At 32.5% G+C, this 23,558-nt stretch overlaps 2 protein-coding genes across 6 annotated transcripts in view; one reads left to right on the forward strand and one right to left on the reverse strand.

Moving 5' to 3' along the window:
• The window catches only part of LOC130902197 (aquaporin-11), a 148,736-nt gene extending 132,780 nt beyond the window's left edge, over positions 1 to 15,956 (forward strand). The window contains exons 2-6 of the mRNA XM_057814104.1: positions 8,818 to 9,063; positions 11,319 to 11,515; positions 13,557 to 13,749; positions 13,810 to 14,030; positions 15,603 to 15,956. Of these exons, the coding sequence (XP_057670087.1) occupies positions 8,957 to 9,063; positions 11,319 to 11,515; positions 13,557 to 13,749; positions 13,810 to 14,030; positions 15,603 to 15,799 (915 nt within the window). The 5' untranslated portion in view covers positions 8,818 to 8,956 and the 3' untranslated portion in view covers positions 15,800 to 15,956. The remainder of the gene's footprint in view (positions 1 to 8,817; positions 9,064 to 11,318; positions 11,516 to 13,556; positions 13,750 to 13,809; positions 14,031 to 15,602) is intronic.
• A 1,921-nt stretch (positions 15,957 to 17,877) lies between these two features.
• Positions 17,878 to 23,558, reverse strand: part of LOC130902195 (atypical protein kinase C) — a 29,522-nt gene continuing 23,841 nt past the window's right edge. For all 5 annotated transcript variants that reach the window (XM_057814098.1, XM_057814099.1, XM_057814097.1 and 2 more), the window contains 3 exons: positions 21,916 to 22,184; positions 21,733 to 21,848; positions 17,878 to 21,670 (listed from right to left, as the gene is read on the reverse strand). In XM_057814098.1, the coding sequence (XP_057670081.1) occupies positions 21,583 to 21,670; positions 21,733 to 21,848; positions 21,916 to 22,184 (473 nt within the window). In that variant the 3' untranslated portion in view covers positions 17,878 to 21,582. The remainder of the gene's footprint in view (positions 21,671 to 21,732; positions 21,849 to 21,915; positions 22,185 to 23,558) is intronic.

Raw genomic sequence — 23,558 nt, forward strand, 5'->3', positions numbered from 1 at the left:
TGCTGGAATCACATTCTCTTCTCCACTCTTATGATTTTTCAAATTTTCTATATGTTCTAAGATCTCTTCATCACTTGCCTCTTCCACGAGATCCTCATTTTCTATTTCGTCTTCTATATCGTCTTCCTGTTCCGGTTCTTCTTCCTGTACTCCTTCAAAGAATTGAGCCATCTCTTAAGTTTTTCTAGTGGGTCTATTAAAACCTTCTCTCGTTGTCCCTGATAAAAGGTACTTGGTAATTAACTGTACTCTCTCTTGATTTTTTTGCCTCTTGGTAAAAATTTCTCAATTCTTTGTTTCTAGTGCGTTCTTCAATATTTTGCAGTGTTTTGCGCATGTAGATTCTCTGTTTACGTCTGAGTATCTTGTTAGTATTCTTTCGGATTTCTGAATATTTTCTCTGGGCTTCTGTCGAGTCAATTTTTAGTATACTTACTCGTACTAGATTCTTTTCCTCCAGTTTCTTTTTACATTCGTCATCGAACCATCCTTTCCTGCTTTTTTTCTTCTCCAAGCCTAACGTTTGCTCTGCCACCTGCCCCATTGATTTTATTAGCATCAATTCCATTTCCACATTGTCTTCTATTTTCATTGTTCTTAGATGTGTGCTGAAATACTCCAAAATTTCCTGTTTCACCACGTTTTCCTGTATCATTGATGTATTTTACTTCTTCCTTCTCTTGGTTACATTCAGTCTTCTTGATAGTTATTGCTTCATATTTCCTACTTCTAAGAAATTATCTCTATTTGCATTCGCACCTCTCTAACTTCTAATCTTTCACTAACTTTTGATGTTTCTTTTCTATCTGGTTCTGTATACAAGTACGAGAAATGGATCCTTAGACTACAATGGAATTTTAAATTTCTGCGAAGGCGCATATTTTTTATACATCGCGGAATTCATATGATTTCAAGTTTTTTTTATAGCAAGCGGTTTATTTCCAGTGTTTGTTTTGAATAATTTCTAGGAAGGTCTATTTATTTATTTGTTTTGTTTCTTTATGTTCTAGAAGTTTGGAGAAATCTTTTGGGATATTCTTTATTAATATATGAGGAGTTTTGTAGCGCAGTTTAGTTCAGTTTATGATATATAATCGTAGTGAACAAATTAGCAAAGTTATCGAAAAATTTAAATAAATGTTTAAATTATGTAAGTGATAGTGATAAATGATTTATTATGAGTTAATGTAGTGTATAGTATTTAATTAAATTAAGAACGTAAGAGGCAGTGTTGATTAATCAACCCCAAGTAAAGAAATCATAAAAATAAATAAGACAAATATTATTTTATGTATTTCTCTATGGTCAAAGCTCGTGCTAGCTATTTTTATTTCATGTTCCATAGAGAATTCAATTAGTAACTTCCCATTTTCGTTACTTTGCTCGTGCTTACTCCATCCGCCTTTTAGTTTCTTGTATATCGTTTCCCTTCCCATCTTAGCATTCGTATCTCCTACGACCATCGATATATCTTACCTCTGTGCTTGCCATATCTTCATAAAACTCGTATTTCGGTGTCGATTCTTCTCTTTCTGTGGGTGCATGTCCATTTATTTTTGTTTAGTTAGGTTAGGTTAGGTTAGGTTAGGTTGTATTTGCTTTGTAACCTTATTTCATTCATTAATTCTAATCTTCTTTTTGGATTTGTTTCTGGCAAGGCTAAAATGTCTACCTCTTCATTGTTTCTACTAGATTTCATAACGCCCCTTCCTCAAAAGTCGACATGACGTTTCAAATACCGAATTTTATTATATCAATTCGTATCTTTCGTTTCATCATTTTGTTAATTTTACATTTTCTTGTACTTTGTTCAATATTTAATTCATCATCATCTTCTTTATTCCCTTCAGTCTCTTTCTTATCCATTACCTTACTGTCATCTTAATTGCCGCTCTTATTAATATCTGTCAGTTTTATATAGCACATGGTTAATTTCAGAAATGGTCCTGATATAGGAAAACTTTTCTGCTGAAAGGCTGGGGTCGTGGTGTTTTCAGAAAGGGATCGCTGTCTTGGCCGTTTTTTGTTCCAAGAGTATAATGGTGGAAGCAGGTCTAATTATATTGTTTTTTATCGTCGGCCATTTGGCTCATGAACAAGTTCACCAGATTACGTGTATTTTACAGGTCTTTTTATACTTCCAGAACATTGATAAATACTATTATTATAGAGGTCTTCGAAGAGGTAAGTTCTCCAGGTACGGTTGTATCGGTTTATACTCTTCTCCATATAACCAGCCATCATCTGTGTTTTTGATTTTTCCTTTTCAAAGATGTTTATTAAAATGAAAATATCTCGTCATAGATCATAGAAAATTTACTAAATGCTATTAAATATCACAAAAAATATTAGATTTTTAGAGTAACCTCGTTACAGAGTTTCCCCAGCTCAAAAAGGGATCTACCCCCTTAGAAAATACCTTTTCATTATTATCCCGACTGTATATATATTAATATGTCCCTTTTCTTTAATGACATCCTTTTGCTTTGTGTAAAATACGGTCATCCAGTGTACCGTTATCAAAATCAAAAATAATGATCTAGCTGCTTTTTGATTCTCCTATTAGGAGTCAACGCTATTCATTTTGATATATCAAAAGGATCATATCAAAAGGATAAACGTAAAAAGGGAGATTTTTTTACGAGAAAAAAGTTTCTTTTAATTCCATGGTTACGATAGAAATAACTCCGGAGGGAATTGTAGAAAAAAAATGATGTTTTCATTTGTGAAAAAATTATTCTATTCAGATTTAGAAGATTAGATATAAAATAATAAAAAAATAGATGTAAACGTTTATTTTTACAAAAAAAAAATAAACCACAGCTGATAGTAACAAATTATTGTGTTTCTGAGATAAACCAGAAGCCTTCCTGCTTTCATTTTATCGGTTTAAATCCGTTTTAAAGGTTCTCAAAATGTACAGTATAACTTAGTAGAATCATCTCGGCATTGTCTCTTACTTCTAAAACGGCTTTAATAAAATTAGAACTTTGATAATAAAAAGTTTCGTCGTCAAATGTAGAAAATATTAAAATTTTCTTCAAATTTCTAAAGTGTAGAAGCATATAGTGGTCCCCGGAGTGCACTTTTGCCTTCTGGTGATGATATCTGTAGGTTTGTTCTAAACAAGTTCGGTTGGCGCCCGAAGGAAGTTATATGTAAAAGTTCTGACTCCGTTTTATATATAAGAAAATGCACTAAATTTTTCCTTTGAGATACTACAAGAGAAATTCGTTATAAAGTCCTGCTCCGCGTTGAAGACGTTCACACAAAAATACTGAAATGTCTAAAGTGAGTTTATAAAATCTGACTTTATCTATAAAATGAAAAATTTAACCTCGTTTCTTTATACAAGGTGAAACAATAAATTCAAATATACATTAGTATTTTCAGTTCCACCTCGAAAAGTTGTCATATTTTCACACGAATGAAAATTTTTAGTGCTTCTGCAAAATCCCCCGTTTCTCCTAAGATTCTGTTCACTATTTTCACTTTTTTCACCTCTGCAATGTTTTGAACTATTTAACTAAAATGGCCACGTGTGCAGGTGCACGTACACTGTTTCGCGATCTTCTTCAAGCTTCTGATTTGGGGGAACAAACTTTGCAGGTAAAGTTCTTGTAATATCAATATCAGAAGACAATTATGCAAGGAACAATCAATATTTCATAAATACGGACGGCACTCAAACCAAATTGAGAAATGAAAAATAATGTTTACTCCCCGTATAAAATACGGTAAACATCTAACAAACCGTCAGTACACTGGAACTCATCATCTCCACTGTTTACCAATGAAAACATCGATTCGGTAACATAAATGCATTTCTATTGGCCGAAGCTGTCGGAAGGCCTATGTACACAATTTCTTCGAAATATTCCTGTCAGTCTGCGATAAGCAGTGGCACTACTTGGTGAAATTCATTTGACAATCGTCAAGGATAGTTCGTTGGCGACAAGATTATTTGCGTCAGGTAAAAGTTCTAATAAACGAATGGGGTACAAAAAGAACTCAGTTCACGTCTGGTACCCTGTTTAAACCAAACTCCCTTCCAGGCAGGTACATTTTACTCGTCTATTTACGTTTTATAAGTTTTTATAATCTGCAATTGATATTGGAAGAAGTATACTTCACACTTGGCATCAAATCAATAATATTTTAATGCGATTTGATTTGACATCATTTTTTTGGACGATGGCGTCTTCTGATTCTGATTGAAATGTTGCTTTGATCATGGGTCATAACCATATTACCATATATCATCACCAATAACCACCTTTGATAAACTATTTGGATCAGAAAACGTCTCTTCAAATAACTGTATATACTGGATTCCTTCAGTTCCATATTTTTAAGAAATATACAAGGTTGAAGTTGGAATAATTTTTTTCGAAATTTTATATTTGCTCTGAGAAAGAACCAAATCGATTGCTTTATCAATATCTATGAATGATACACGAGGTTTGTCCGAAAAATAGGTATAAAAGTTGAATAATAACTTTATTTTTAGAATTATTCAGGTATTACAATATGATCTTCTTCAAAGTACTCTCCCTGAGACTGTTAATAACAGTTCTGAGAGTTTTCAGTTGTTAAACTGTTCAGTTGCCGTGTAGTTTTTGCCTTGACGGTTTCCACACCTCCTAAGCACCATTGTGCATGTCGGAAACAAGAAGAAGATACAAAGGGCTAAGTCGGGTTAATGAGGTGGGTGGTCTGTCACGGTGATTGAGCTTCGGGCCAAAAACTCGCGCACTGGCGGGCGCATCGTCGTGATGAAAGATTCACCTACCCTCGGCTAAAGTCGGACCACTCGAGCTGTTTAGACGTCTCAAAACTTCAACGTCAAATTTCCGTTAACTATCTGGACTGGAGTAACAAATTCCATGTGAGCAATGCCCCTAGAATCAAAGAAAACAATCTTCTATTTCCTCTGATTCCAACCAATCCGCACAGACTCATCCTCTTTGCTTTCTGTTTTGGATTTCGGTACGATTTTCGCACACAATTTCTTCATTTCAAGTTTTTGTGTCAAAATTTCGTGAACGATTGTTTTGGGGATTGACAGTTCGTCAGCTCTCATTTTGACTGTTAATCTACCGCATTTCAAAACCAATTCCTAATTCAATCAACATTTTCATCAGAATTTGATGTCGACGGACGTCCAGGGCTTCACTTCTTCCTTCAGATAATTGTATCCGTGAACCTTTTTCAAACCACCAAAAATTTCACGGTCATTTTTGCCTAGCTTTGCAATAAACTTGATGTTGAAGCGCTGTTCCTCAATCAGAGAGAGTTCTATGCCGACAGCAAGGGTAGCTTTCAATAAGTAGCTAATTACACACAGAGCGATCTGAATCGAACTGAACGTTGATGGGATTGGCTACGGCAACTGCAACCTATAAAATGAAGTTCCGGGTAAACCTCGTATATACAGTTTTTTATTTCTTTTAGTTGTTTGTAGATGGCGTTTCTTTATAGTGTAACTTCAATTTGTGCCTGTAGAGAATGGTTTTTACAATGTTATTTGGTTATATAAAGACAGTTTAATGATTCCAATGATGCATTTAACTAATGACCAAATTCTAAAACTCCCCGATGCTTAAAACGTAATGGACCAGATGGAAGAAACCGTAAAACTCGCAAAAGTTTCTTGTAATTTTTGGAAAGTTCGTTAAATATTTACGCCCTTGATTGTTGATTAATTATTCAATATCCCTATTAGACGAGGGTGACTTTCGAGGGAGCTTTATAGGTCTACTTAAATTAAAAACTATTAAATGGTTGTCATTTTTCAAATTGGACAACTCCAAAGGGAAGCGAGATGCTACTTAGAAGCATATTTTTTTACTTTCAATTTTTTTACGATGATTTTAAACAAAGTGAAGAGACATTCGTAAATTCCATAAATTGTCCTATGAGCATTTATAGATTGTATTTGCATTTTAGTACGGGTTGATACAAAATTTGAAAAATATCTATCGCTTTATGACATGGAACAAATAAAATCGACATAAGATTCATAGAACTTGAAATCAACTGACATAATATAAAACAACATAGATAAACGTGATTTGTTGATAAATGAATTGTCTTAACTTTTTATGTCAATTAATATCCTTAAAGACATTACCTAACGTTTAATTTTTCAGTCCTATTTAGTTTCGGTTCAATTCCGCTTTTGTTTAATTTGTTTCTGTAAAAGTTTGGGCCCAACTAGAAGTTAACCCTCAAATGACAGGCACTTTTTGTGAAGTCTTCTAGTCAACTTAATCCCGAAACTCTGGGTAAATAACTCCGGAGGGCATTGTGACGGACTTACCTCCAACTTTATACTTGATAATGCACCGATAGTCCGACAAACTAAGCTACTTTTAGAACTCTGCTTACTTTATTCTCAACTTTTTACGTCTATCTCGTTCTTTCTCACTGTTTATTTTTTGCGGTTGATACAAAGTTTAAATGCGAATTTTCCTCCGGTAAAATGGTCTGGTTTTCCAACAATTACGAGTATACCGTTAGTTTTAATAGCAAAAAATATATTTTCGAGTTATAAGGTTGAAAATTTTGCAGTTGTAGCAGTGTATTTTACATATTTAAGGAAAACAGTCGGAGGAATACATACTGAATCGAATAATAGGGAAGAAAGAAGCGGAAAGTGATATAAAAAAATCAAATAATAAAGTATAACAATAAAAAAATTGATACGAATCATAATAAGAAAATAAATATATAAACTACCACTTGATAAGCCGTATGACTAACTAACAAAAACACATTTTTTTTACCAAAAATCGATTCTATTCATCAATGTAATCTCCTTCAAGAGCAATACAATCATTTCAACTCTTTTCTCTAACTTCTCGATGCCGTATTTGAATGAGGATATATAATTTGCCTCAAAATAGGCTTAATTTTCAGCAATTGCTTTTTAACTGAGCTAAATTTCTTAACGGCGATTTTTTTTGAGATCAGCGAATAGCCAGTAGTCACTGGGAGCCAGGTTTGGACTGTACGGTGGATAAGGAAGCAGTGCGAAGTGTAATTTGTTCAATTTAACCATCGTTGCCATCGACTTGTGAATCGGTGCATTTTTTTTGTGAAACAGTGGTTTTTTCTTCAATACATGAGGCCGTTTTTCCTTAATTTTTGCATTCAACCGATCCAACAACTCTATGTAGTATTCTCTATTGATTGTCTCTCCCTTTTGGAGATAGTCGATTAAGAATATTCCATGCGCAACTCAAAATACTAAAGCCATAACCTTCCCAGCTGACTATTGTGGCTTTGGATGCTTCGAACGTGATTCACCGGCTGCAGTCCACCGTCATATGGATTTGACTATGGCAGCGCCATCTGTGTATTAGTCACACGACTTATTAAGTGATGTAATAGTTGTGAAGAATAGTCAAAAGGAAGCAGGTTCTATATTAGCTTTCTGTTTATGTTAATATAGATATAATTAAATTTCCGAGTCCTCTAAATGATCTAAACGAAATTTGTACTGTTGTATGAAGCGGTTTTTCATTGCCAAAAACACACTTCTTACCCTCTGGATTATAAAATTTCCTCAAAATTTAAAAGAAGAGTTGGGAGTATTTGGCAGAAAAATCATTTCACTAGGTTTCAAGGAATCGGCAGAAAACCTACAGCATCGACTAGGCCTTTCGTATCTTGTCACTACCAAAAGTCGATGTCATTTGGAAAGCTTTTGATTAATTAGAATATGATTTTCTATCACCAGAAGAGGGGAAAACCGCGCTGGCTTGGTCCCGCTCCTGGATATAGATCGTATGATGGCCCCACTCACTGCGACAATGAAATCCAACAGATGTTCTTCCAAGAAGCCGGTATCCGGTTGGCCCTTAAAGCTAGCTGCAAATTCAATAATCCCTCCGATTGCACAGTCGCTAGTGCGTGTGCAGGTTCACGGTTTACGTTATTCGATGAGCTTAGAACCAGTGGCTGTTGTCCTCCTAACAGGCTTCACTTGGACCTCAGAAACAGAAGCTCTGAGTAGAGGAGAGCTTGAAGTTGAGTATACGTCACGATCCGAAGCCGTTAATTCCTGAGCCGCCTCGGCTGCTTTTGCTTTCCTTTCTCTCCGCACCAATGATATTACCAAAAGCACCGTTCAGATTCGATATCGCTAGAAACCGATACTTTGGTATTTTGCTTAGAGCCCTCGAGAGGAAGAGGAGGATGTCTGCAGACCTTTTCGAATTTCGCCAGGTTTCACGCAAGCATTGTTCCCAACGCCTGATTAGGACTCAGGTACCATTCATCCTTCGCCACCTCAGAACAAGCTTCAAAAATTTTTTTCATGCCCACGTAGGCGCGTTCGACGGTCCAATAGCTCGTTGAGACAGGACTGGTGATAATAGTAGTTTTGGAAGTATGATGATTACCTTATGGATAAATTTATTTTCGGATTTAAGAAAATTACTCCTCGGTAGAAATCTCGTAAAATATAGAGTGTTTTTTATGAAGCTGTATGTGTTTTATACGTACTAGTGGATTCATACGAATTTTCCGCTAAAATAAATCGAGAATATAGATGAAATAAATAAACAGATTTCAAGTTAAATCGAGAATATGAGCGAAATAAATAGAGATCTCAAGGTGCATTTCCTAAAGCAGATAATTCGAAATAAAGAACTGGATTTGTGAAATCGACATCTTCAATACATGTTTAAATGAATATTTTCAACTTTTGCCCAAGTCCTACACGAAATAAAAAAAAATTATTATAGAAAAACATATTTAAAAATCGCGTTTATTGTGGACCATAATATTCCCACTAAAATCTATTTTTAGATGAATCCTAGAATGTTGGCTCTGTATCGGATGCTCTCTCATAATTAGTTCATTTGTACAAATACATCGACGGTTTTAAAAATCTGGGATACACATAATAGTGGTTATATTTTCTTTTATTTTTACGATAATATGGACCATGTACGAAGCAAAGGTTAAGGTCGGCGAAATGGTTAAAAAGACGAAAAAATCGTATTGGCGCGTCACCAAGAAAACACTCAAACATTTGGGTATTTTGGGATTCAGGTAAATTATTTAATCGTTATATTTGAGTCGCTTTTCCAGTTTTTATTATACTTCAAATTACGTAATGAAATTGAGGCATTTTTGACACTATAGCAATTAGAATTACCTCATTTGAATACTTCAATTTCTAGGAGTATGACTATCAGTTTATAAGTGGAATTTTCGAAAATTTCTAAGCAGTAAAGTAAAATAAAACATATATATCATAAATTGGCTGGTTATGGTACTTCTAACATAAATAATAATATTGATCTGCTAATACACCGACTTTTGACAGCACCTCCATCACTTTTGTGTAGAGGTCCAACATTTATGTCGTTTTTGAGTTAGTTGAGGTAACAGCGCAGTGGAAGAAACTCTTTAAAGACTTCCCCACGGCTTTCGAAGAAGTAATTGAGCATCGTTTTCTCTTCAAACTCACAGTTACTATTACACTTTTATGCGGTTGAGTAGCCACAAGATAACAACACACCTACCTAATCCAATTCTGTCTTTTCCAAAATTCAACCCTCAACAAACTTCCTACCACCTTTATTCTATGAGGGTGTCAGTCTTAAAGTAGTGGAATGCATTTATCTCTTTTTGGCTGCTTTTTATTAACGTAACTAGTTGAGTGATTTCCTCAACTTCTAGAAGGAGCACCAGGTGATGTTACATTAGATGCTGTCAATCTTTATGGACTACCAGACGCTCTAATAATTAGTTCTTCGATTTTTTCACATATTTTTGTCTTGGTTTGCATTTCTAGAGTAGTTTTATCTGGTGTAGTCCATTTTACTGCATTTTCCTTCTATTTCAACACTGTAATTGTGTAATCTTCAACCTCTAGAAGCCGCACCAGCTGAAGCTAATTGAGACGCTATCAAATCTTTGTTTTTGTACTTTTTACTTCTTTACGTCCAACAGTTCCCTGAACTGGAAGTTAACCAGCTCTTGAGGTTTTCTACTAGCAACTAACAGGACTTCTCGATATCCACTTCCATTGTTAATCCTTCTTAAACCATTAGGTAAAACCCAGCTCAACTCTCGTCGGTGTGTCCTTGTAACCTGATGAGCTTGTTTATTAATAGAATGGTTGAAGATGGTAAATAATGCAACCGTAGTTGCAGCTTCTCTATTCAATATATATTTTTGCAGTCGAAGTTCATGATAATGACAACATTACAAAGGAAAAGAGCAATGAGAAAATTGTCAATACAACTGACCGAAGAAAAGGTAATGAGCTTAGAACAAACTCAAACTTACGTATACCTTGGGGTGGTTATCAAGGATGACAGTGATGAAGGAGAAAATCTGGAAGTGAAGATGACGAGGGGAAGTAAACAGTTGGGAGTGCTAAACGCCATAATAAGATCCCAAAAAATCTCCAGAAAAGCAAAGGTACATCTATACAAAACAATAATAAAACCAACAATGATCTACGGAGGCCAAAAGTGGATTCTTAACAAAGCAGAGGAAGAAATGTTACATATATGGGAAAGAAAAATACTCAGAAGGCGATAGGAGAGGGTCGTAACCACTGACTAACTCTCTCCTTGTAATTGCGAGCCATTAGGGATGCCAATTTCGGTGATTTGTCGATGACATCGCGTTCTTCGGACGTTCAATATTCTTCGTCGTATTAGCCAGGAAAGTAGTTGTTTTCTCTTTTGTAGAATGGAAAGCAAAAATTTCGAATCATGAAATTCGAAATAATAAGTGTAAATAGATATTATAATTTTTAATTACCTCATATATCACCTAATAATTTCACTCGGCTTAAATCCACTTGACTAATAGTTCACAGTTGGAAGTGAAGATGTCACCAGTCAGAAGACCTCTACTGAGGAATATTTAACTACATGAATCAAGTAGAAGCGCCGGCTGGCTGATTAGGATTAGAGACTCCGAACAAGAGGTCGTTTCGTCATTCTGAAGAGACGCAACAACGTCGAAACTAGTCAGTGGGGCACCGGCCATTAAGGGTACCAATTTCGGCGGATTGTCGATGATATCCCGTTCTTCGAAGGAGATGTAATTCAATTATCAATATCAATAATCTTATAAATTCGTCATATGTCGATATAAACGAAAGATTTGACAACAATGTAACTACTAGCACTATAGAAAATCGTCGCAAAACTTGCGTGTAGTTGTGCAAGCCTTAAATAGAAATTTATATCATCTTTTAACATTATTTTGATATACTCTAATAACTGTAGATATATTGGGCTATTAGGTACGTTCTTTTCTATATATATTTTTTTTCATTTTAGCAAAACTGAGAACATTTTTGGCATCAATCCGATTATAATATCGACGATTTATATAATCCTCACACTATTCTTAGCCTCCATATTAAGAAAAATCGTCAAAATCGTATATAAAAATAATGAAAAATTCAGCAAACAATTATTTTTGGAATTTATAGCCACTATCGAGTTGTGTGCATGCTGTTATGAATTAATTATCAGTGAGTATAATTTTTTTCAAAATTTTTAGTATTATTCTGTTTACTAATAACTATAAATATCAAGCACAGAAAATTTTGAACGTGAAATATGACTATTTAAATGCTCCATATCTTAGATTCAGTATTTTCTATACTGAATACACTGTTTACACCAACACTCAAAATTACACTATCTGATGAACGTTTCGATAACCAAGCTATCGTCTTCAGAGACTGAAGGTAAACTAAAATCTAATGACTTGTCTTACCTGTTTTATACTAAATTTTTTCACCAATAAACCTTCTCCCGCGAAAATTAATCCCAGCGGGAAAAAAACTCCTTGGCGGGAATCTTCACATGCATTCTTTGACTACTGAACTATAGACTGGGCTGTAAGGAATTGGCTCCCTTTGACCCTATTTCAATCCTCTTTATACAAAAGGATTGGAAGGAATATTTAGCAGAGTGGATTTTAAATTGGTTTATGAATCCAACAATACGTTAAAACAATTGTTGGACAATCCTAAGGAAAAAAATACCAAATTTGGAACAGAGTGGTATATATGAAATTAGCTGTGGTGATTGTGACGGAAAGTATATTGGGCAGACTAAGAGATCCGTTATTGTGCGGTTTAAAGAACACATAGTTAATTTGAAATATGGACGGACCGGAAAATCAAGTATTGCGAGTCACAATCATGAAATAAATATTAATAATATAAAATTGTTAAAATATGTATCCAATAATAAATTGCTGGATGCATTTGAAAGCATTGAAATTGCTAGATGTAAGAGTAACTTAATAGAGACAAAGGGCCAATTCCTTACAGCCCACTCTAAAGTTTAGTAGTCAACGAATGAATGTGAAGATTCCCGCCAAGCAATTTTATCCCGTTGGAATTCATTTTCGCGGGAGAAGGTTTATTGGTGGGAAAATTTAGTATAAAGCAGGTAAGTCAAGTTATTAGATTTTAGTTAACCTTCAGTCTACCTCAAAAATATTCACTCGTAACCAAAAAAAATCATCTCTGGTGACACCTCTGCAAACAAGAATTCTGCCTGAAAATAGATACAACAAATGATAAAGCCGCTCAACCGTTCACCCTATTGTGACAAGGCCAGAGTCAGGGAGAAGTGGCTAGTGCGCTAAACATGAGTCAGTCTGCTATTTCCAAAATTTACCTTCATCGTAGACGCAGCTCCGGAAAAAAAGGTGCACATCCAAGAGAGATAGCCGACTCATTATCCACAAAAGCTCAGATACACGCGAGGAGTGGCTGGACAGTCAGAAAAAGACTTAAAGCAGCTAAAAATGGTCAGATACTGGGCCGAAATTAACCCCAGCCCGTCTACGATTTGCCACAGCTTAATGAAAGCAAAAAACCGAGTTGGTTTTCATTGAAACTGACTGTGGAGCGGGGAGAACAACGGCGAATCACTACATAGAAAATATTTAAGAGAATCACGTCGTTCCCTACACCAATCTCATCGGAGAAAGCTTGAGAGAAAAGTTTGGGTTGGAAATTGGACCTCAAAACGGCGTTCAACGAAGAATTGTATAGCATCGAACAAGATCGATTGAAGAAACTAATTTGATCCATGAAAAAGCGATTGGAAGCCGTTATTAGGACCAGGGAAGGGAAAACTGAATATTGATTAGATAATTTCAAATATTATTTTGACGAATTTAAACTTGTATTTTCTTTACCGTTAATAATGATCCTATTTCATTGTTTAAGATTCCTTTTCGTTTGAAATTTTTTGGTTTTGAGATGCTAAAATCTCAATGGAAGTTACAAATTTTTTGCTACAGACTTTTGACCGCGAGCGTGGGACTTGAGTCGATTTCTTTCGCTCACGAGTGTATTTAAAACAAACAAAAATATCATCATTTCAATTAAGTGTTTCAAGTATGAACATAGATTTGGGTCCTCAAACGTCTAATCGAGATTGCGCATTTAGTCACAAATAACCAAATAAAGAAATAACGAAGCAAAACTTCACAATCATGGCATCGCAATCACTAATCAGCTGATTCGTTCACAAAAAATGTATTTTTAGTTGCCGATAATTGGGGTATTTGGGCGTACGCCCTATACCTCTTTCTATTAACAATTTGGTGGGGATCGAATTGGGAAGAAGCGTCGGCTTGTCCTTACAATCCTGTTGAAGAAGTCGTCGAAGGAAGCAGAGACGTTAAATCAGCTCTTTGGATAATCGGCTCGCAACTTTTAGGAGCTCTCGTTACATTCAGGTTAATATTTAATTGAATTACTTTTCGTATTACACTCGTATACAATTTCTGTTTGAATAGGTATGTCCAAGTACTTTGGTCGCTAGAATTGGTCGAGACTCACGTCGATAAAGCTTACGAAGATTGTACGACGGATTTGCAAGTCGAAACCAGTATGGGGGTGATAATCGAAGGGGCGGCGACGTGTTTATGCAGGGTAGTATCAAGAATATTGGGAGAAACTAACGCCAAATTGGGAAATTATTTCGATGCTTTTTTCTGTACTATGATGGTGGTCGCAGGTTAGTAATTTTATATTTTTTCAATTGATTAGATTATATGTATACAGGGTAACATAAAAAAGTATTTTTATAAATTATTTTCAAGAAAAATTTCGGGTGTGAATCAATTTGTGAACATTTTTCACCAATTTGAAATCAAAATAATCAATCTGCTCTATATTATCGGTATGAATTGAGAAATTTCATAAATTTTACCGTGAAAATTTCGAGAAACAATATTTGTAACATGTAAATAAATTTTCGAATAGTTTTTGTTTTTCAGAGTCTTCAAAAACAGGATAAAGAAGCGGAAATTTTTAATCAATTTATGACATTTCCAATTTTTTTGCGAGCTGAAAATCACTTTGTGGACATTTTTGACTGGTCATTGGCTTAAAAGGGCCTTTAAAAACGTAACTAGAATGTGAAAACAAACGATTGATAATCAAAACAAGACATATTAAAAATATATCGTATCTTCAAAGGTTTCAAAATAGAATCAGAGAGTTGTGAACCAATTCGTGAACATTTTTCACAAGTTTGAGCTTCATATGACTTTTAAAAACGTAACTGTGGTGTGAAAACAGTCAAAACATGAAATTTTCACAATAGATCTTGTCCTTAAAGATTGTGAAACAACCGATTTGGTCTTAATCTTATCTTTATGTCAAGTTATATTCATATCAGTATTGTCAAAACAGATTTGTGAGTGAATTTAAGTAATTGTGAACAAATTTGTGAACGGATTTCTCCATTTTTAGCTCATGTAGAACTTGAAAAAAATAAATAGGAAGTGGAAACAAATGATTTTGTCATAAACTATCTTAATGTAAAGTTATGTTGAGATGAATCTTTTTAAGACAGATGTGTGACTGCATTTAAGGAATTTTGAACGAATTGTAAACGGGTTACTAGATTGTGAAACTTTTTGAAACATGAAAAACATAAATAAGAAGGTGAAACAACCGATTTGGTCTTAATATTATCTTTATGTCAGGTTATATTCATATGAATATTGTCAAAACAGATTTGTGAGTTAATTTGAGGAAGTGTGAACAAATTTGAGAACGGATTTCTCTGTTTTGAGCTCTTTTGAACCCTGAAAAATAAATAGGAGGTGGAAACAAATTATAAACAATATATTTGGGCTCAAACTACCTTAATGCAGAGTTATGTTTAAATGAAACTTGTCAAGACAGATTTGTGACGCATATATGGAATTGTGAACGAATTTGTGAACGGATTTCTGTATTTCGATGTTTTGTGGGTATAAATTAGAAGTGGAAGCAACCAATTTGTTCTCAAACTATCATTATAACTTAACATATTCAAATATATCATCTCATAATAGGTTTGAGAATAAAGAGAAACAATTTGAGAAAATTTTTCACGAATTTTGGCTTCTATAGACTTGAAGAAGCTCTGTAGACGTGTAAAAGCTATTTTAACAGCTGATTTATAAAGATATCTACTGTAAAGTAAATTCATTATCAGAGTTTATCATATTTAAATAGAAATTTCATCATTTGTTGGTCAATTGATGAAAAAGATCGAATTGATAATGAATATTAAAATTTTCACTTTATGTTTCAGCTTTCAATTTTTCCGGTGGTTACTTTAACCCCGCCTTGGCGACGTCATTAAAATTGGGCTGCGACGGAAACACTTTCGTAGAACACGTTCTTGTTTATTGGTTCGGAGCTACTGCAGGTGCTGTACTTTCAATCTTCCTCTTCAAAGCTACGTATATCCAAGACATAATCTCTTCGTTGAAGCCAAAAATTGAATAGAAAAAAATTATTTGCAAACGTGGATTTTTTTTAAACGAAAATTTTCAATCCAATTTTTTCTTTTGTCAAATTTATTTATATTTGCCAATTTTCCTAATGTGTTCAAATATTCGCAATTTACAATATCGATTATTTATAAATAAATTGTTATTTGTTATTGTTTTTATTGGAAAAAATTCTCCAAAACATCAACAAACAGAAGAATGTATCGCAAAAATTACTCGAGTGTGTTTAAATCACATAGACGAAAATCCATGATACCAGTAGTTCAAATGTAACTAAGTTATAATAAAAGGCTATAATCATCATGAAAAAAATTGCAAAGTGAATTATAATGATTATAAGAGTAGCTTTGGCTATGTATTAGCCAAAATAGGAAGTGAAACATGTTTTGTCTGCATTTTCGCATCCTTCAAGGCTAATTTTGGAAAAATGCCCATTTCTTTCAAAGTTTTCAAAACTATTGATGTACTTTTAAATTTTATTCCACAATAAAAGCGATTGAATGTTAATAGAAACGATACGATTAGGAATAAAAGCGATTGCAATGGATAACAAGTGATTAAAAGCGACTTGCAGAAATTAGAAATGATTAATAGGGATTGTATGAAAGTCATTTATCGGTAATAATAAGCGATTAGAAGTGAGTTGAAACGATTAGGATGAATAAATAGCGATCGTACGCATTGGAAATTGATCGAATACATATAAAAGTGATTGTAATGAATAAACAGTGTTTATATGCATACATAATCTACTGTAGGTGATCGCAAATTATTAGAAATGAATAGGAGTGATTAAAAAGTGATTAGAATGGATAAATGAATAGGTTATAACTGGTGATTGTAAGTGAATTAGAGCAGTTAAAAGTTATTAGAAAAGATAAATAGTGACTATTTGGATAGAAAATGGATTATCGGCGTTAACGAGGTGATTCGAGGTGAATGAAAGTGATAAGAATTGATAAATCGTTATATGGATTGAAAATCAGTTGTAGGTTATTAAAAGCAATTAAAAGTGATTAAAACCGACTAGAAACAATTGGAATAAACAGATCGTGATTGTGAAGCGACTAGAAGTGATTAAGGGGTATAAATAATGATTGAAATCGATGAGAAGCCTGTAAGAATATTGAAAATTAATTATGAGAGATTATAAGTAATTGGAGACAATTATAAGCGACTCAAGAAACAATCAAAATTGATTGGAAGTGATTAGAGACAGTTATATACGAATAAAAGTTATAAATGAATGATTAGTGGCAATTGAAAGTGATTAAAAACGATTGCAAATGAGTAATTTAGTAAAAAAGTGATGAATTAGTGATTCATGACAATAGAAAATGATTGAATGCGATTATAAATAACTTAAGGAAATAAATCGTGATTTAAAGCCATTAATGATGATTAAAAGTGATTTTAGGGGATTGTAAAGTGATCGAAATATGATTAGAAGCTACTAAAAGAGATATATCGTGCTTAGAAACGATTAGTAAAGGTTAAAAGTGACCGTAGGAAATTGGGAAGTGATTAAAAGCGGTTAGAAGTGACTATAAAAGAATAAAAGTGATAAATAAGTGATGAGAGTTTGTTAAGTGATTGAAAACAACTAGAAGTGACCAAAAGAGATATATCGCTATTATGGATGATGAAAAGTGATCGCGGGGATTAAATATTGATTTAAAAGTGATTAAAAACGAATAAAAGTGCATCGAAAAATAACAAAAGGACATAAATCGTGATTAAAAACTATTCGTAACGGTTAAAAGTTACCGTAGTGAATTGAAAAGTGATAAAAAGCGAATAGGAGTGACTTAAAATAAATAAAAGTGATTATTAGCGATTTTGGAGTTATTAAAAGTCTAAAAGAGATAAATTGTGGTAAGAACCGACTAGTGGCGATTAAAAGTAATTGTAGGGGATTGAAAATGATTGAAGGCGATTACAATTGCGTGTAGAAATAAAAATATATGACAGGGGTTTGGTTACTGGAGTCAATTTGAGACTGTAAGTTCACTACGTGAGGATAAGATAAATTCGATTTTAGGGATTTGGGGTAAGTAAATAAAACGATCTATCGTCAAATCAAGTTTTTATTATAAAGAATTAATTCGATAAATGTATAAAACGATAATTTCCAATAAATCATAAAATCAATAAATCAATTTCTTATCAATTATCGAATTCTGAATAAATAGGGAGGAAAAAATCCTCAAATATATATTTATTTATATATATATTTCTATTCTAGGGTCGTTAATATCTCTGCTAGAATGCGAAACGCGTGCAGCAACAATTGAAAAATCGCGCTTTAATTCATAGAAAAAATTTTATCAAAAAGTGGAGAAAAATTTTGCAAATCGAGTCGCTGTTAAGAAAAAAATCAACGTAATGATTCGAAAATCGTTCAACGGCTGCTGCAATTTTCTATAATACGATTAAATAGTAGTTTTTTTCAACAATTTCGTTTATGTGCAGTTAAATCTAAATTTTTTTCATTTTATTTTTGCCTGAAATACTAGAATATTTTTTAAATGTTTTTTCGATATGCACATCCCCAGCATATAGCGAATTACCGCCCCAATACCACTCTAAACGAGGAAAACCGTATAATAAAATTATAAAAAAATACAAAATCTCATGAGAAAATTATAGAAATTTAAAAAAATTCGTTGTGATTCGCGATATTTTCAAGAAAAAAAATTTCTTTGTCTTATAATAAACGAACTCTTTATTTTTGGTATGTTTAGTTTAATACCATTGAATTGAAAAAAAAATACGAAAAAATTCAAGACAATTTCGCAAAAAAATCAATAAACAAAATTGTACGAAGCGCCACGAAGCATACAGAACTGGAGCACACAAAAAAACAAACGGCAACAAATGGAACCATAGGACACAAAAAAGATGCAAAGGATTTAAAGCGATCGAAAGCATAAAAGCGATTAGAAACGATAAACTACGATTGTGACTAATGGAAATCAGTTAGAAGCGATCCAAAGTGATTACATATGAAGTAAATCGATTTCAAACGATGAAAAATAATCAAAAGTGTTAACAAAGAAAAATAAATCGATTTTAAATGATAAAAAACTATCAAATATTGTTACAAGTTGAATTAAAGTGATTATTTATATTAAAATCGATTGTAATTGAATTGTAATTGAAGAGGAGTGATTCAAACTCCATTTTCTACGGGAGAAAATCGATTATGAGGGATGGAAAGTGATTAGAATCGATCTTAAGTGATTACAGAAAATTAAATCGATAATAAGTGATTCGGGACGATTGATAGTGATCTTTTATGGTAATAAATCTATTATAAGCGATAAAAAGCAATCGCAAATAAGTATAAAACAATTTAATCGATTATAAGTGATTTGGATCGATTTTAAGTGATCATTTATGAATATAAATCAATTATAAGCGATCAAAAGCAATCGCAAGTAATTATAGAACACTTCTATAGATTACAAGTGATTCGGAACGATTGATAACGATCTTTTATGAAAATAAATCAATTAAAAGCAATCGAAAGCAATTGCAAGTAATTATTGAACGCTTAATCGATTATAAGTGATTAGGATCGATTTTAAGTGATCATTTATTGAAATAAATCTATTATAAGCGATCGAAAGCAATCGCAAATAACTATATTCAATAAATTATAAGTGATTTGGATCGATTTTGACCGATTGCAAGTAAATGTAGAACACTTTAATCCATTATAAGTGATTAGGATCGATTTTAAGTGATCATTTATAAAAATAAATCGATTATGAGTGATTCGGCACGATTTTTTTGGAAATACATCAATTGTAAATGATAGAAAGTAATCTGAAGTAATTATAGAGCACTTTAATCAATTAAAACTGATTTGGATCTATTTTAAGTAATCATTTAAAAAAATAAATCAATTATAAGTGATAGAAAGCAATCACAAGTAAATATAAAACACTTCAATCTATTGTAAGTGATTTGGTTTGATTTATAGTGATCATTTAAGGGTTTAAGATCTGTTGATAAGTCATAATATGAAAAATAATCAATTAAAAGTGATTAAAAATGATTACAAGTGATCAAAAGTTACTTGAATCGACTGTACTTGATTGATAGTAATTAGAACTTTTATAATCGATACTTATTTGAATCTTTATCTAAAATATAAAATATCGCTAGAGAAACCATATTTAAGAAGTTTCGTAATTTTTTCTAAATGTTCCGTTTTAATCCAAAGTTGAAAAAATTTGATAATCAATTTAATAAACCTTTGCTATACCATTTCACATAAAACTGAACGAACATGTGTCGTGTTTCGATTGTTCAAACAATTTCTATCGACAAATACATTGAAGAATAGATTAAAAGTGATCAGAAGTGATAATAAGAAAATAAAAAGCGATTTAGAAGTAATGTGAAGAAAATTGAAGTGATTAGAAAGGATTATAACAGAAAAAACAACGTTGTAAGTGATTAAAAGTAATCAGAAGCATTGTTAAGTAATTAGAAGCGACTAAAAGTAATAATAACCAAAAAACGCGATTTAAAAGTAATTTGAGTGATTTGTAACAATTATAACTCATTCCAAAACTGTTTAGAAGTGATTAAACTAATTAGAAGCTATAGAAAGTGATTTTAAGTTCATAAACAGTGATTAGAAATTATCTGAAGGTATGAAAAGTGATTGAAAGTTATTAAAAAAGGATTTAGAAATGAATAGAAAATGTTACAAGCGATTTTAACGGAAGTGATCTGAAGTATGCAATGCAATTTAATGTAATGAAAAACTACTGAAACCGTATGTAGAGGAATAAAAACGATTTAGATTTATTTGAATTGGTTTAAAGCGATTTGTAACAATTATAACTCTCTTATCAATGGTTTAAAGTAATTGAAAACAACTAGAAGTGATTGAAAGTGATTATAATAGAATCAAAAGCCATTTCGAAGTGATTTAACATGAAGAAGCAAACGAGAGTAAATAAAAGCGATTGAATGGAATGAGAAATAACCGAAAGCGATTTAGAAGTGATCTGCATTGACAAAGGAAGAATATTTGGAATAAATTGGAATAAATTAAAAGCGATTGAACGAAATGAAAAGCAACTGAAAGTTATTGTAAGCGTCTAAAAACGATTTAGAAGTGATTTAAAGTGATTTGTAACAATTATTAATCAATGATCAACGGTTTAGAAGTGATTAAATACAATTAGAGGCGTTCTAAAGTGATTTTAATGGAATTAGACGTAATTTAGAAGTGATTAAGAAAGTTTAGAATCGACTGAGAGTTATTTAAAATGATTGAACGTAATTGTACGTAATTTAAAGTGATTTATATGAGACAAACGTATAAATTTCTACTGGGGCAAATCGAATGAAAGGAATCGAATTAAAAATCGAGCATTCAGAGTCTACGCAATTTTTAACCGAAAACAATTTTTTTTTAAACAACGGACACATTTCGTCAATCGAAACAAACGAAAATTCAAATAAACATTATCAAAAATACGAATAAACAATTTTTTTTATTTTTCGTTTTTCGAATAGACACACGCTAAAGCACTAGTTGAGAGGAAGGCAAAAGATATTTTGAAGTAAAGATTTGGCCTGTTGCGGCCTAACGTCGTCGTAGTATTTACCGTTACCGACGCCGCTCGAAACAATGGAATCGCCGATATTGGGCGGCGGCGGCGGCGGTAATAACGGAGGCGGATAACGGTGAGTTATCGACGGCGGTGGAGGCGGCGGCAGGTTGAAAGGATGTAAAGCGCACAAGACGTTATGTCACACGCAATCTTCCAACGACATTAATAACGGATTGACGTATTCGAATCCCTCAAACTCGGATTGGTCGATCTTTTCTATGACGCGTCTGAAAAAGAAAATAAATAATTAAAAAATTAATTATACAAGGGGTATTAGATTGTTTATTACGGATCGTCCGGCGTTAGATGGACCGGTTCGTCGGTGAATTCCGGAGGGAAATTCGCTAAATCTCTTTCGGAATCTAATCGGGGTTTGTACGGAGGCGGCACCTGTTTCTGTTCGAGCTATAATAAATGAAAAAATATATATATTTATTTGCGTATATAAATGAGAATGAGCGTAAAAACTGACCATATCCCAATCGATGCTTTTGAAAAACTGATGGCCGGTAATTTCGACGAAAGCTTCGGGATTGTGGCATCCCAATCGATCCGCTGGGTTCTTATTCAAAAATCCTTTGAGTACGTTGGCGGCTTTTACGCTTAAAGATCTCGGGATACGGATCGTTTTTTCCAATATGACTTGGAAAAGATAATCTTCGGTGTTTTGATCGGGATTTTCCGATGCGCCGGCTATATCGAATGGAGAACGACCGGCCAACATTTCGTATAACAAAACTCCTATAAAAATAAAGAGTCTCGATTTCATCAACGTTTTATTTTTTATTTTGAATTTTCACTTTGCCATTTAAAATTATTTTATTAAAAAAAATTTATAAATGGAAAATATTATGGAAAATGGTATGAGGGAAAAAGGAAACCTGTAATGTTACAAACTCAATTTTTATTTTTGGTTGACAATTTTCGTTCTTTTTAGACCCTTTTCATGCTGTTTCACAATTGTTCATCAATATTTTTAATAGTTTCTTTAGTTTATATGTTCAGCTCTTGAATTTTATTGAATCAATTTTTCAGGTTGTTTTTTAAAAGTTTCCAGTCTATTTTTTAAAATTTTCTATTATTTTATGTTATTTAAATACATTTTAGACGAGTAGTATTATTTTATTAGTGTGTTGAATTATATTTTGATAAATATATAAGATACTTTAAACTGATTTTCTATCAAAAGACACCTAAAACCAAGACAATTTATTAAAAAAAGTCCGAAAAATGAAAAAACTGGAGAAACAAAAGTTTTTATGTACTTTTCATTAATTAATGAACGTGTTCATTGTACTATACTTTTTTATGTTTTTGCTCGATTTTTGAAAGTATATGCTTGTTTCTTAGCAACAATCAAAGTTTATCGATGTTGTTGGCAGTTGTCCTTTGTTTTCAGTTGTTTCGTAGTGTTTTTTCGTAATTTTTATGTGTTTTCGGTTGTTTTCAACTGTTTTTATTAGTTTTCAATTATTTTAAAAGTGTTTCTTTGTAGTTTTTATGAATTTTCAGTTGTAGTAAAGTGTTTTTTGTAGTTTTCATTTGTTTTCGGTTGTTTTAAAGTGTTTTTTGTAGTTTTCATTTGTTTTCGGTTGTTTTAAAGTGTTTTTTTGTAGTTTTTTTTAAGTTTTCAATTGTTTTAAGTGTTTTTTTGTAGTTTTTATTATTTGTTTTCAATTGTTATATTTTTTTTGTAGTTTTCTGATAAATTATTTTTGTTTTCAGTTAGTTTAAAATATTTTTTGTAGTTTACACATGTTTTAAACTGTTTTTTTTTGTAGTTTTTGCCTTGAAGTGGTTTTTGTACTTTTTATTTGTTTTGAAGTGTTTGTGATAGTTTCTTTTGTTTTCAGTTAGTTTAAAATATTTTTTGTAATTGTCACTTGTTTTAAATTGTTTTTTGGTAGTTTTTATCTTGAAGTGGTTTTTGTAATATTTATTTATTATGATAGTTTTTTTCAGTTGTTTTGAAGGTTTTTTTCTAGTTTTTATTTGTCTTGAAGTGGTTATTGTAGTGTTTATTTTTTTTCAGATGTTTTAAAGCGTTTTTTGTAGTTTTTATTATTGGTTTCAAAGTGTTTTTTGTGTTTTCACTTGTTTTCAGTTGTTTTAAAA

The sequence above is a fragment of the Diorhabda carinulata genome, chromosome X (assembly GCF_026250575.1).
Source record: "Diorhabda carinulata isolate Delta chromosome X, icDioCari1.1, whole genome shotgun sequence".
NCBI classification, from domain to species: domain Eukaryota; kingdom Metazoa; phylum Arthropoda; class Insecta; order Coleoptera; family Chrysomelidae; genus Diorhabda; species Diorhabda carinulata.